Raw genomic sequence first — 11,415 nt, 5'->3', positions numbered from 1 at the left:
CCAAGTAAGAAGGGAGTAAATTCATTTTACTTGTTCACCATGCTCACATTTAAGACTTGAGTTATGAATGGGTCAAAATAAACCAATCATTGACCATATTGATTGGGGGGTAAGATGGATATTTTGGGTGCATAGATGTAAATTTGCTGACACATGATCAACCACCACCATTGATTGTAACTAACGCGTTTTCACCTCCTCATGCACGTCTCTTTCTTACTATCTGTAAGGGTTAATTACATTTTGCACCCTCATTCTTACTAGCTCGCAAAATATGGGGCCTATTTTGGCAATGAGTCAGAATATGGGGCTAAAATGAAATTAACTTTATATATATATAGTAGCTCTAGCTCAGCTCTCTACCCTCCTCATTCCTCTCTATCTCTTCCTATTGAAATGGGTCCTTCTCATTCTTCCTCTGTTCTTCTTCTTTCTCTCCTAATTCTAACATTCTTCCTTCCCTCAACCACCCTTCCCTCAGCACCACCACCACCACCACCACTATCACCACCACTATCACCACCACTATCACCTTCACTCTCACACTATATAGCATGCAAGTCCACTCTCTACCCAAAGCTTTGCCGTTCGATTCTATCCACAATTCATTCCTCACCATCCGATCCTTACCATTACGGCAAGTTCTCCGTAAAGGAATGTAAGAAACAAGCCAAACGGACGTCTAACCTAATAAACCGATATCTTACTCAAACAAAACGGTCTTTTATGAGTCAACCCGAGTTAAGAGCGCTTCAAGACTGTAATGAGTTATCCCAACTCAATGTCGATTTTCTAGAAACGATCTCAGCCGAGCTCAACTCGGCCCATTCTTTATCTTCTTCACTCGTTGACCGAGTCCAGACCCTTTTGAGTGCAATTGTTACCAATCAAGAGACTTGTTTTGATGGTCTTGAAGATTCTGGAAGCAAAATTTATGATGTTTTGAGAATACCACTTTCTAATACTACTGAATTGTATAGCGTTTCACTTGGATTGGTGAGTCACGCTTTGAGTCGGGGTAAACGTAAAAGAAGAGGAGGTAAACCAACGTGGGAAAACTCGGTGGGGAAAACCAACCTGTTCGAGTCCGACTCAGGTAATTGAATAGAAAGTGAGCTCTAATCTGGCCACATAATACATTGCTGACCCTCACGTGGACCGTACCCCCACGCGAAACCGATAGTACTGCATGACGGACTAGGTCGTGGGCATGTGTTTGTCGCGCTATGGGTTCGTTTGCCGCCATCCAAATACAGTATACACCACGGTGTCCGACTATAACAGTTTCTAGAGACAAATTTTCAGTAACCGGTTTACGTCATCAATGTATTAAGATAGGTTACCTAAATGGATGGGGGTTGTGTTGTTTTCTGGCTGACCAGGGCTAGTCCAAGCATTTATGTAGCCCAAAGTGGTGTTTAAAATTGGAGCCCTGTATAATGCAGGTAGTGTTTGGAATAGGATTTGAACCCTTGACCTATTGAATATGATTTATACTCTTGACCACTAAATTACAACTTAAATTATGTTGCAAACTAGTTTCACTTATAATTATTATTTTGAAAGTGACATACACAATTCAAAAAACAGAACACCATTGATTTTTTCGAGTCCAAAACAACCGCTTTGGTTGTTTTGTGCACGTGCCGCCCCTGGGGCCGACTTAACCGTTTCTTAACCACTAACGCTGCCATCGAAAGCAACTTCTTTTTTAGTACCTAACCTGTTATTCTTTTCTTGACAGAACTGACATGGCCAAGGAGGATGAAATTAGATGAGCATAGTAATGAAGATAACAGTACTGGTATTCTAGTAAATAACAGTGTAACGGTTTCAAAAAACGGAGATGGGAATTTCACAACTATAACGACTGCAATTGCATTTGCTCCTAATAATACAAAGATGGAAGATGGTTATTTTGTAATTTTTGTAACAGAAGGAATATATGAGGATGAGTATATTGTTGTTCCCAAAAACAAGAAACACATTATGTTAATAGGTGATGGTATTAATCGAACAATTATCTCCGGTAATCGTAGCTTCATCGATGGATGGACTACTTACAATTCAGCTACGTTCGGTCAGTACTCTTCACTTATCTTATTCTCGGATCTGACTCGTCTTAGTCTGACATATTCTAATCAAGGGCATAGTAGTCATTTTAGATTATTTCAGACATCCAGACGAGTCTGGAAACCTGAAAACAAACTACCAAATAATTCTGAAATTTATTTCGAGTCAATTCAGATCTTGAGTCAGATTTCAGATCTAAAGTTAAAATGTTTGATTGCAATTTGCAGCTGTTGGTGGTGAGGGGTTTGTAGCAATAGACATAACATTCAGAAACACAGCAGGACCAGAGAAACACCAAGCAGTAGCAGTAAGAAACAATGCAGATTTGTCTACGTTTTATCGATGTAATTTCGAAGGATACCAAGATACACTATATGCTCATTCTCTAAGACAATTCTATAGAGAATGTGACATCTATGGAACAGTAGATTTCATCTTCGGTAACTCTGCTTCTGTTTTCCAAAACTGTAACCTAATTGCTAGAAAACCCATGTCTAAACAGAAAAATGCTATTACAGCTCAAGGAAGAACAGACCCAAATCAAAACACAGGAATTTCAATCCATAATTGCACCATTATTGCTTCTCCTTCTCTAGCTCAAGACTTGAACTCAACTTCAACTTACTTGGGTAGACCATGGAAAGAGTATTCGAGGACGGTTATTATGCAAACGTTTATCGACGATCTAATCGATGCGGTCGGGTGGTTGGAGTGGAATGGTAGTGTAGGAACAAGTACACTTTATTATGGTGAGTATGAGAATTATGGAAGAGGAGCAAATACAAGTATGAGAGTTGAATGGCCTGGTTATAAGTTGATGGATTCATCAGAAGCTTTAAATTTTACTGTTTATAATTTTACTATGGGTGATACTTGGTTGCCATTTACAGATATACCCTTTTCTATGGGTTTAGTTTAAATCTTTTCTAAAATCATTCATTCTATTGATTAATGTAACAAAATTTATTTATTCAATCAATTCAAGACTTTTCTGAAGTTTTTTTAGAGAAAGTTTTGGTTAGAAGGGAAAAAAGAATTAGAAGAGTTGGAAAACAAAAAGGGCCCAACCGGGTTCGAACCGGTGACCTCTTGATCTGCAGTCAAATGCTCTACCACTGAGCTATGGACCCATGTTGACATGATTTTACTAATTAACCTAGAAAACACTAATTAACTTGAATGGTTAATTGATCTTCTTTATTGGTGAAAGTGGTAAACTGGTCTTAATGTTTGTTTGAGCAAACTAACACTTTCCACTGAGATTTGATTTCAGTTCTTCTCAATATTCTGTCACACCTAGTTACATATTTCTTTAAATTTGAAGTAGTTTAGTTCAGATTTGGTTTCAGTTTTTCTCAGTATTCTACCGATGAGGTTAGATTTATATTCTCTTCAAAATGGTTCTCATGGGATTTTGTCATTGGTTCTGCGCAATCTCTAACTAGACTCATCTTCTCTTCAAAATGTCTCATGGGATTTTGTCATTGGTTCTACCCAATCTCCGACTAGACGTGGTCCTATGGTTCAATTAGAAAATAACTTATTGTTAGTCTTTGTGGCTCCTAGTAGGTCTTATGGTTCGATCGGGAAATTACTTTACTTATTGTAACTATCTTTGTCGCTCCTAGTTGAACTTGTTTAAGAATAGTGGGACTTCAGCTATATATAAATGTATTGACAAGAAATCACAGAACCATATATCAAAATCCTGACATAATAGAAACTGCTAAAGGAAATAGAAAAATTTGCCATAATCATCACCATGTTGTAAGATTTTGGTCATAACCCATAACATCACCAAATTTCAAGTTATTGATATTACCCTACCATGTTTTTGAAGACAAAAGTTTCCATTCTGAAATGAAACTCAATCACGAGGTATAGGTTCCTCGGTTGAACAGTTAACTACATCATTCACGACAAATCCTTCCTCATCTAAGTTCTTACAGATAGGTATACCAATTAGGGCAGAAGGTAGGGAAGAACAATATATGAGCTTTTCCGTGACATGGATGAAACTCGAAAGAGGTTTTCTCATAGACGAGCGATGACAGCTTCCACCTCCGCAGGAGAATAAAGATGGTAAGTTGGAGAAACCTTCGCAATGTCGACATTGTTGGGAGTGACCTGAGACACCAAAGATACGAATTAGTTTGCACCGAAGAATGGTGAAATACACATAACAAATAAAAAAGGTTTTAGCTTCCAAAACATAAAGAAAATGTAAAATATTTGCCTTCTCTTCCATCACTTGCTTCAAGATCGAAAGAGCAACTGTTTCAGCTTCCTGAAGTGTCATTTCCTGCAAAACCAACCAATAACATCCACTTATGATCCCAATCTACAAGCCAAGAAGACAAACTTAAAAAGATTTTGAACTATATTCTACTTCAGAAACATGGCTCAAATTACTCGGGGACTCCAAGTTAACTACCACCACAAGGAAAGTCAATACAATCAGAAGGGTCGAATTTACATTTCCTTTTCTTATTCTTTTCTTCTCTCTTTCATTTTCTGAAAGAATCTTTTTATATTCCTCTCTTATATTAGTGTAACTTCCTGACTGAAAGCTTTTTTCTCCTCCAAAATACAGCTTCTAACTCCATCTTTCTTTGCCATAGTTTATTTCCAATTATGTAGTTTCTACTAAAAATCATAATGCTCTAGGTGGTTCTCTTGGTACTTTATGCATGTTCAATAAGAACGAGATCATATTCAAGTTCTGACTACAACATTCAACGAGGAATGTAGTCCAAGTCACATAGACAATGACGAGGAGAAACGCATTATGCACATAAGAACAGATAATATATGTACACTAAGTGTAAGTCGTGACCGTAGGGCACGCATAGTGGGTCGAGCAGTCACTTTATAAATTGGCCGAGGAAGGCATATCATGCACTATAGAGGTGGACTAAATACCCCCTTTAGCAAAACGACGTAAATTAATCATATTTGACTTCCCGGCAACAATAATATTCTCCCCCCTAATCCAGAAGAGGCTTCCCATTAGAGGAAAGGATAAATGGAAACTGTCCCATCAACCCTCTTTTATTATATAAGAGTAAGCAAACAAAAATGTACAACAGACATACCTTGTTAAATTGCTCCTGCAAAGAGCTGTCTGCACCTTCAGAACCTGAACCTATTGCTTTTGCGTTGCACTGCCAAAATGTGCCGGATGGGTCTGTGTAGTATCTGCAGATGACAGAGTTCTCTTTTAAAAAGGCCAAACAAAACTCAAAAGAATGTAAGACTGAAACTAACAGACAACATATGACCAGAAAATATGCGATTAAACCGGCAATAAGGTCTGGGGAAGGTAGATGGATTCTTGGTAAGGGCATCCGTCATAAATGGGTGGCCTTGCCTCCAACATTTCCTCGAACGGACGCATTTATTCATGGCTAAGGTGTTGACTATTTGAGTTAACATCTAATGCAGAGTTAACCAAACTACTTTCCCTGCCATAAGTGTCGTCTAGACTCTAGAAACCTAGGTAATTTCCCGTCGATTGCCATTATTCAGATTCATTACTTTGATATGATGCACTTTTCGGCTGGAGCAGTAATACTATTTCCACAAAATATGCCATAGAAGAGAATAATAACTTACAGGCTAGGTCCATTTTCATCGTGACCAGCAATCAGAAGAGATACACCAAAAGGCCGAGACTGCAGGACATAAATTGTCATCAATTAGATATACTAAGTACTAACATCGACAAGCTTTTCCTAGCAGTCATTACAAAACCAGAAAGAAGTACTACTACTAAGCAAAATAATACCATGGATTCTTCGTCGCCTTCACCAAAACGTAGGGCAAGATCACATAGAGCTTGTGTTGTCGATTCAACAGTCATTGGTTCACCATATGAGAACTTGTGATTCTGCAAGAAAGTAGATATGCAAAATCAATCCTAGAGTAATAGAATAGTAAAATACATCGAAACAGTAAAGGTGCACAAGAATGGCACCTGCGTTTCAACTCGTGCATGTTCAACAAGAGTACGAGCATCAGCAATCAATCCGCTCATTGCACACCCTATATGCTCATCAATTTCCATAATTTTCTCCACGCTACTAGGCTCCTGGAAGAGAGAGAGAGTGTAAATTAGCATCCCCTCTTGTTAATTGTTACTACTATCGCTCACTTTGATTGGATCACCAGTAGTACCAAGTATCTTAATTAGGTCTTGCCCCACCACATTTATAGTCAATATAGGAGTTTCCCTAGAGAGTCACAGATGAAGCAAGAATATGGAGATAAGACATGGTTGGAAGATGACTTAATGAAGCTTATGAGGCTATAAAAGGAACTAAGAAGTAAGAACCAATAATACACAGTTAAGTTTAATAGCTGGTTAACTCTATAAAGCTGGCTAATCCCTTCAAAAAGTATAGGACATTTTAAGAGATATGATTTATGAGAGTACCTTTTGTCTATATGGGGTATTTTTGGAGCTAGGCCCCCCACATGTGCTCCAACAACCACATGTGATCTACGTCACCCAACAAAAAGACGTGAAGTGGGCTCAAAAAAACGCCACATGTGAGGGGGCGTCTGAGAATAGTCTCACATGGACAATGTGTACTCTCCACTCATTTCCAGTTGGTTATAGAGTCGGATGTCAACGAACTTAACAAGAGACTACAACATTATAGGCATAATACATCATTTTGACAGTTGACATGCTTACTAGCAAACATCTAATTTTATGTATAGTTTATCTTTGTGACTGCAAGTTACTTGTTAGAATACCTTCTCCCGTTTGAGAGAGACGTAAATCGTTAGTCCTAATTCTACATTCACATGATCATTATTTGGAAGCTCCTCCACTCTTATTGTTAGTAATAAATTCTCCATTTCCTTTCAACATACTACTAAATGACAATCTATAAACCGAGTAACTGGTTCCCAAACCTATATGCAGTAATTAGCTTGATAAGTATGATAAACAAATCATAGCCTAGGACCCAGTTCAATAAATTATGCTAGTAGCTTGGCGATCTTCGATTAGTAAAGACAAATAAAGTCAAGGAAGGAATTGACATACCAGAAGTGGTGAAGTGATACGCTTTTCGACAGCAAGCACGACTCCTTCTTTGGTCTTCAACCCAATTGCAGTTGATCCCAACTGAAACAAAAGAATACCATAACATTAAAATTTTCAATCAAAACTCAGAAGCAAAGTCATTACTAAAATGGGTATTTACCTTGATTGCCTCAATGGCATATTCAACTTGAAATAAACGACCTTCAGGAGAGAAGGTGTTAACACCTCTATCATACTCGGTCCTAGAAACAATGAAAAGGAAATATTTTTGAGAAATTGAATCATACTGATGACTAAAGTAAACCCTAGATTTGAAAGAGAGTGGTTTATACCTGGTAAGAAACATCTTCTTCAATTGGATTTAATTCCTACAAATCTGCAGAAACACAAGAGATAAACCCTAAAAAGTGAGAGTGAAGACGCGATCGTGCAATGCTTTGAATATAAATTTGGATAAACTAATGAAGAGTTGGGCAAAGATGAGAATTAGGTATAAGAGGAAAAACCTGATTCTTCAAAACAATTTCTCACTCGTCTTCTCCTTCTCTCTCTCTCTCTCTCTAGTCTCTCTGTAGTTAAAGGTTGTAGAATTTACTCAAATGGGACTTGAGAAGCAAGACAAGAACAAAGGCGAAAGGGCATTTCTGATATTAAGGCCACTGAAAAAGCTTTACTTTAGGCACTTCTAAAGTCTTAACGGCGCCTCACTATAGTGTTATTGGCGCCTCCCCATTACTGGTACTAGGGTGGGAAAAAGGCCTGCGAACCCTGCTCCACCCACAAACTGCCCGAGCCCGATGTGTTTGTGGGTGTCCGGTGTCCGAGACGAACACTACCCGTTTGGACCGCCAAGTCTAGTCGGACGGGCACGGACAAAAGACTCTAACCGACCTTCCGTCTGAATCCGATCTATAAGTCCGACCTATTGATATTTACGACTTAGACACTTTAATAGTATATAGATAGTTGTAATAAATTAATATAGTTAACAATTAGACTACACACTAACACATATGTGAACGGAAAGACTATGTTTCTTGTTTATAAAGTTTTGTATCTCTTTTCATCTCAAAGATGTTACCTAGTGGGACTATATTGTCGTTACAAAATAAATTTTGGTATCCACATTTTAATCCTAACATCACTAGTGATAAAGACAAAAGCGATTGGGGTTCTTGTAAAAGAGATGAGGGATACAAAACTCTTGTGTTGGGTTACGTTTAAGGGTTTTGCTTGGTAAAATTTTAATGAGAACCTTTTATACGAACTCAAACAAAAAATTATAAATATTGTGTTCGAGTTCGACCGGTCCAATACCCGGAATACTTGGTAGTTTAGGCGGGTTCGGACGAACAACGGACAACCAAACTTTGTCAAGTGCCCGCCTGATTTGTCTGGCTGTCTGAACGGAACAAATTGAGAATTTGTCCTTTCTGTCCAGACCGGAAGAGCAAGTGACCGTGGACTACACGTCCAATCCGTTTCCGACCCCTAGCTGGTACTATCTATGGGTGACCAAACACCAAACCACTAGGCCGAACCAAACTAAGTCGAACTGGACCTATCGATTTTTGGGCTGAATAATCATTGTTCGATTTGGTTCGGCCAAAAAAACGAGCAACCCAAATGGAGCATATTTTTCGGCAAACAAAAGTCACGTGGCTGGCATGCCCCCCAACTTAACGGGCTTTTTTTTTTTTGTTGAACTAACTTAACGGGTTTTTGACGGAAAAATAAGAAATGGGAGTTAAAGCAAGTCACATTATCATTTTGGGGGTGAAGCCGTAATATAACTAAATAAGTGGGGTCTAATTACTACATAACCCTATATTGAATATAGGGGAGCAAAACTACAAATACTGAATATGTTAAGGCTATGTTTGGGATGAGAAAATGGATTGTGATTCCTGGGATTTACTGCCTCTGTCATATTTTTTTCTTTTCTTGCAGATAATCCTGAATTACACAATGCTTCCTGTTAAACATAATGTAACTAACAACACAATTTATGAAAACTAGGTATAGCCCCTGTCACATGACATTGACAATATGTTGTACTAGAGATGCTCATTGAACGCTCTATGATCCACATTAGCTAACAAAATCTTATACACATAAGTTGCCAAATAATTGGATGAGATAACAGACAAACAGTACATAAAATTGATAATCAAAAGCTAAGCATTAATAAGCAGAGCTATAAATCGACATTGATAGCTAACCGAATTTTCAGAGAACAAGATCCACACGGAATAACAACAGATGCAGGTATTGTCTCATCATGTGTCTTTATCAATATCTTCTTACTCTCATCACTATCTAACGTATAACCCATTTCTCCAAGCTCTGCAGAATCGATTGCGAAATAATCACCACATCTACACTGGTAAAATAGCTCCAAATATTCACCAACATCTTCCATTCTCATTTCTTCCAAGCTAACATCTTCAGCATTTTCTGATTCTCGTCTTGAATCAAGTAATTCACGATCATATATTGCACGAGACGTTGTATCACTGAGAATTTCCCAAGCTCTTTGTACTTTTAAAAACCTTTCTTGTGATTCATGATGGAAGCTTGATCGCTCGACAGTTCCTTGTAATTTGTCGGGGTGTGAATTGAGGGCAGCGGATCTGTAGTTTGCACGAATTTGTTCGTAATTTGCGTCTTCCTTCACAGATAGAATGTCATAGTGAGTTTTTTGGATTGATCTCGTACTGTTTAGAAGCATGGTTGAAGCTTAAACATCACCACATTTTGACTGCAAAACTAAGAACAATGAGAGCACATAGTCAGAAACCAAGTGATGACTTGATGATTGTGTGTCGTCTAATCAGGTACACAATAATACCCGCCACGGCCAAATTCATGTTGCAATAGTGTTTCTACAAAGAACAAGAAAACCGGAAAAGTAATAACAGAAACAATTGATCACCCAAAAGAACGCAAGAGATTATGTTGTGCGGTCATCAAACCTACTCAACTGCAAAACATGGCCCTGTGATTTCTCTATGTAAGAAGAACAAGATTACAGAGATTTCTCAAGAGCATCGTACAAAGAAATAACCCACCAACCCTAGCACTCTACACCTCCATTGTCTATACCGAAACCGAAAACAGAATAACTCGCAGTACATTGACGACCGCCCTTTATAAGACAACGGCAACATAACATACATAAAATGGTTTTGATATCGACCCATGTTCAAGACACTTTTCGACAAATAGGAAAATATACTTACAGCTATATGGTTAATCGTAGATAGACAACACAAATGTTATCTTAATTATAACTAGTAACTATAGCACTCTGAAATATCTACGATATTATCTTTACTCAACTTACGAGACCTAAACAAAAGAGAAACTTGGTTCCACTTCCACCCATATGAAATTTCTGACTGAAAATACCTTCGAAAGTGAAACTAAAGAAAAAAAACACTCATTATCTGAAATTGATTCATATCCATATCATGACAATGGGATTGATCTTAAACCCTAATTAGCTCAGAGAAAGGCGCATCTGATTGACATAAAGCAAGTACGTTATTTTAGACAATAATTTGAACACTGATTCCCATATCAACAATCGAATTTGGGGTTTCATTCAAAAGATTGCGAAATAAATTATCACTGGAGTAATTATTCAACTTTAATCACACTTAGGGTTCATTTAGTCGGTAAAGAAATCACAGCTTTCTAGTAAACCCGAGGGGATTAAACAGGGGAAGTTGGCAGTTTCAACATTCAATACACATTTTCTACATTAAAAGGGCAAAAAATAAACCTATTTGCTACTGAACAAATTTTGCAGTAACATAAAACTAATTACAAACGAAAATTGAGGTTCTTTAACAAACAAATCAAAACTCGTTTTGGATGTTCAGTTCTTACCTTACGAATTTGAAGCTAACAATTCTGGAAAAACCCTAGACTTGGGTTGGAAGCTTGGAATCTCACACAGTAACAGGAAGCAATCGCACTAGAGATACAGATATGAATGGTGCGGATTCCTGTCCAAAGGTGTCCAAAGGCCCCCTCGGAGCGGGGCGAAGGTAGCATTTGGCCGGCTCATGCACCCATGCCAAAGGATGGTTGGGCAGATGTACGGACCGTTAGGTCGACCCGGCATAATATGCTCAAAACACACGGGCCGATAGTGCGGAACATCAAATCCTAACGTGTCGTGCGGCGTTATGCACTCCCTCCTAGAATATGGTCGTGACACAAGGCCATGCCTAAGATCGGCCACACAGGTCGGACCTCTAAAAGCATGGTCGGCCAGG

The 11,415-nt window shown here is 38.3% G+C and overlaps 3 protein-coding genes and 1 non-coding gene across 7 annotated transcripts; 1 reads left to right on the top strand and 3 right to left on the bottom strand.

Annotated features, from left to right (window-relative positions):
• Positions 1-367: 367 nt before the first annotated feature.
• On the top strand, positions 368-3,069 carry LOC147539369 (putative pectinesterase/pectinesterase inhibitor 25). The gene is made up of 3 exons (XM_086643605.1): positions 368-1,096; positions 1,745-2,080; positions 2,301-3,069. Exons 1-3 carry the CDS (start codon positions 397-399, stop codon positions 2,990-2,992), a joined length of 1,728 nt encoding a protein of 575 aa, XP_086499731.1. The 5' UTR covers positions 368-396; the 3' UTR covers positions 2,993-3,069.
• Positions 3,070-3,131: 62 nt separating this feature from the next.
• Positions 3,132-3,203, bottom strand: TRNAC-GCA (transfer RNA cysteine (anticodon GCA)). The gene has a single exon. It is a non-coding gene; the product is annotated as a tRNA-Cys (tRNA).
• A 597-nt stretch (positions 3,204-3,800) lies between these two features.
• Positions 3,801-7,843, bottom strand: PAE1 (20S proteasome alpha subunit E1). Of its 3 annotated transcripts, none has more exons than XM_086640425.1 (10): positions 7,636-7,843; positions 7,462-7,505; positions 7,290-7,371; positions 7,130-7,210; positions 6,050-6,163; positions 5,861-5,962; positions 5,689-5,747; positions 5,169-5,271; positions 4,310-4,375; positions 3,801-4,200 (listed from the first exon to the last, which is right to left on the bottom strand). In XM_086640425.1, exons 2-10 carry the CDS (start codon positions 7,473-7,475, stop codon positions 4,108-4,110), a joined length of 714 nt encoding a protein of 237 aa, XP_086496551.1. In that variant the 5' UTR covers positions 7,476-7,505; positions 7,636-7,843; the 3' UTR covers positions 3,801-4,107. The 3 variants fall into 3 exon arrangements, with proteins under 3 accessions (XP_086496551.1, XP_086496552.1, XP_086496553.1); XM_086640426.1 differs by having other exon boundaries at positions 7,462-7,529; positions 7,636-7,755; XM_086640427.1 differs by having other exon boundaries at positions 7,462-7,517; positions 7,637-7,669.
• A 1,204-nt stretch (positions 7,844-9,047) lies between these two features.
• Positions 9,048-11,211, bottom strand: LOC147539366 (uncharacterized). Of its 2 annotated transcripts, XR_015226290.1 has the most exons (3): positions 11,024-11,211; positions 9,156-9,898; positions 9,048-9,104 (listed from the first exon to the last, which is right to left on the bottom strand). XR_015226290.1 is itself a non-coding variant. In XM_086644423.1 (2 exons), the coding sequence occupies exon 2, from the start codon at positions 9,858-9,860 to the stop codon at positions 9,327-9,329; it is 534 nt and encodes a 177-aa protein (XP_086500549.1). In that variant the 5' UTR covers positions 9,861-9,898; positions 11,024-11,145; the 3' UTR covers positions 9,194-9,326. The 2 variants fall into 2 exon arrangements, 1 of the variants encoding a protein (XP_086500549.1); XM_086644423.1 differs by lacking the exon at positions 9,048-9,104 and having other exon boundaries at positions 9,194-9,898; positions 11,024-11,145.
• Positions 11,212-11,415: the final 204 nt, after the last annotated feature.

This window comes from Eschscholzia californica, unplaced genomic scaffold (genome assembly GCF_041429995.1).
Source record: "Eschscholzia californica isolate CP2 unplaced genomic scaffold, dmEscCali1.0.p SCAF_5, whole genome shotgun sequence".
Classification (NCBI taxonomy): Eukaryota; Viridiplantae; Streptophyta; class Magnoliopsida; order Ranunculales; family Papaveraceae; genus Eschscholzia; species Eschscholzia californica.
This window is presented reverse-complemented; position numbering and strand designations above follow the sequence as displayed.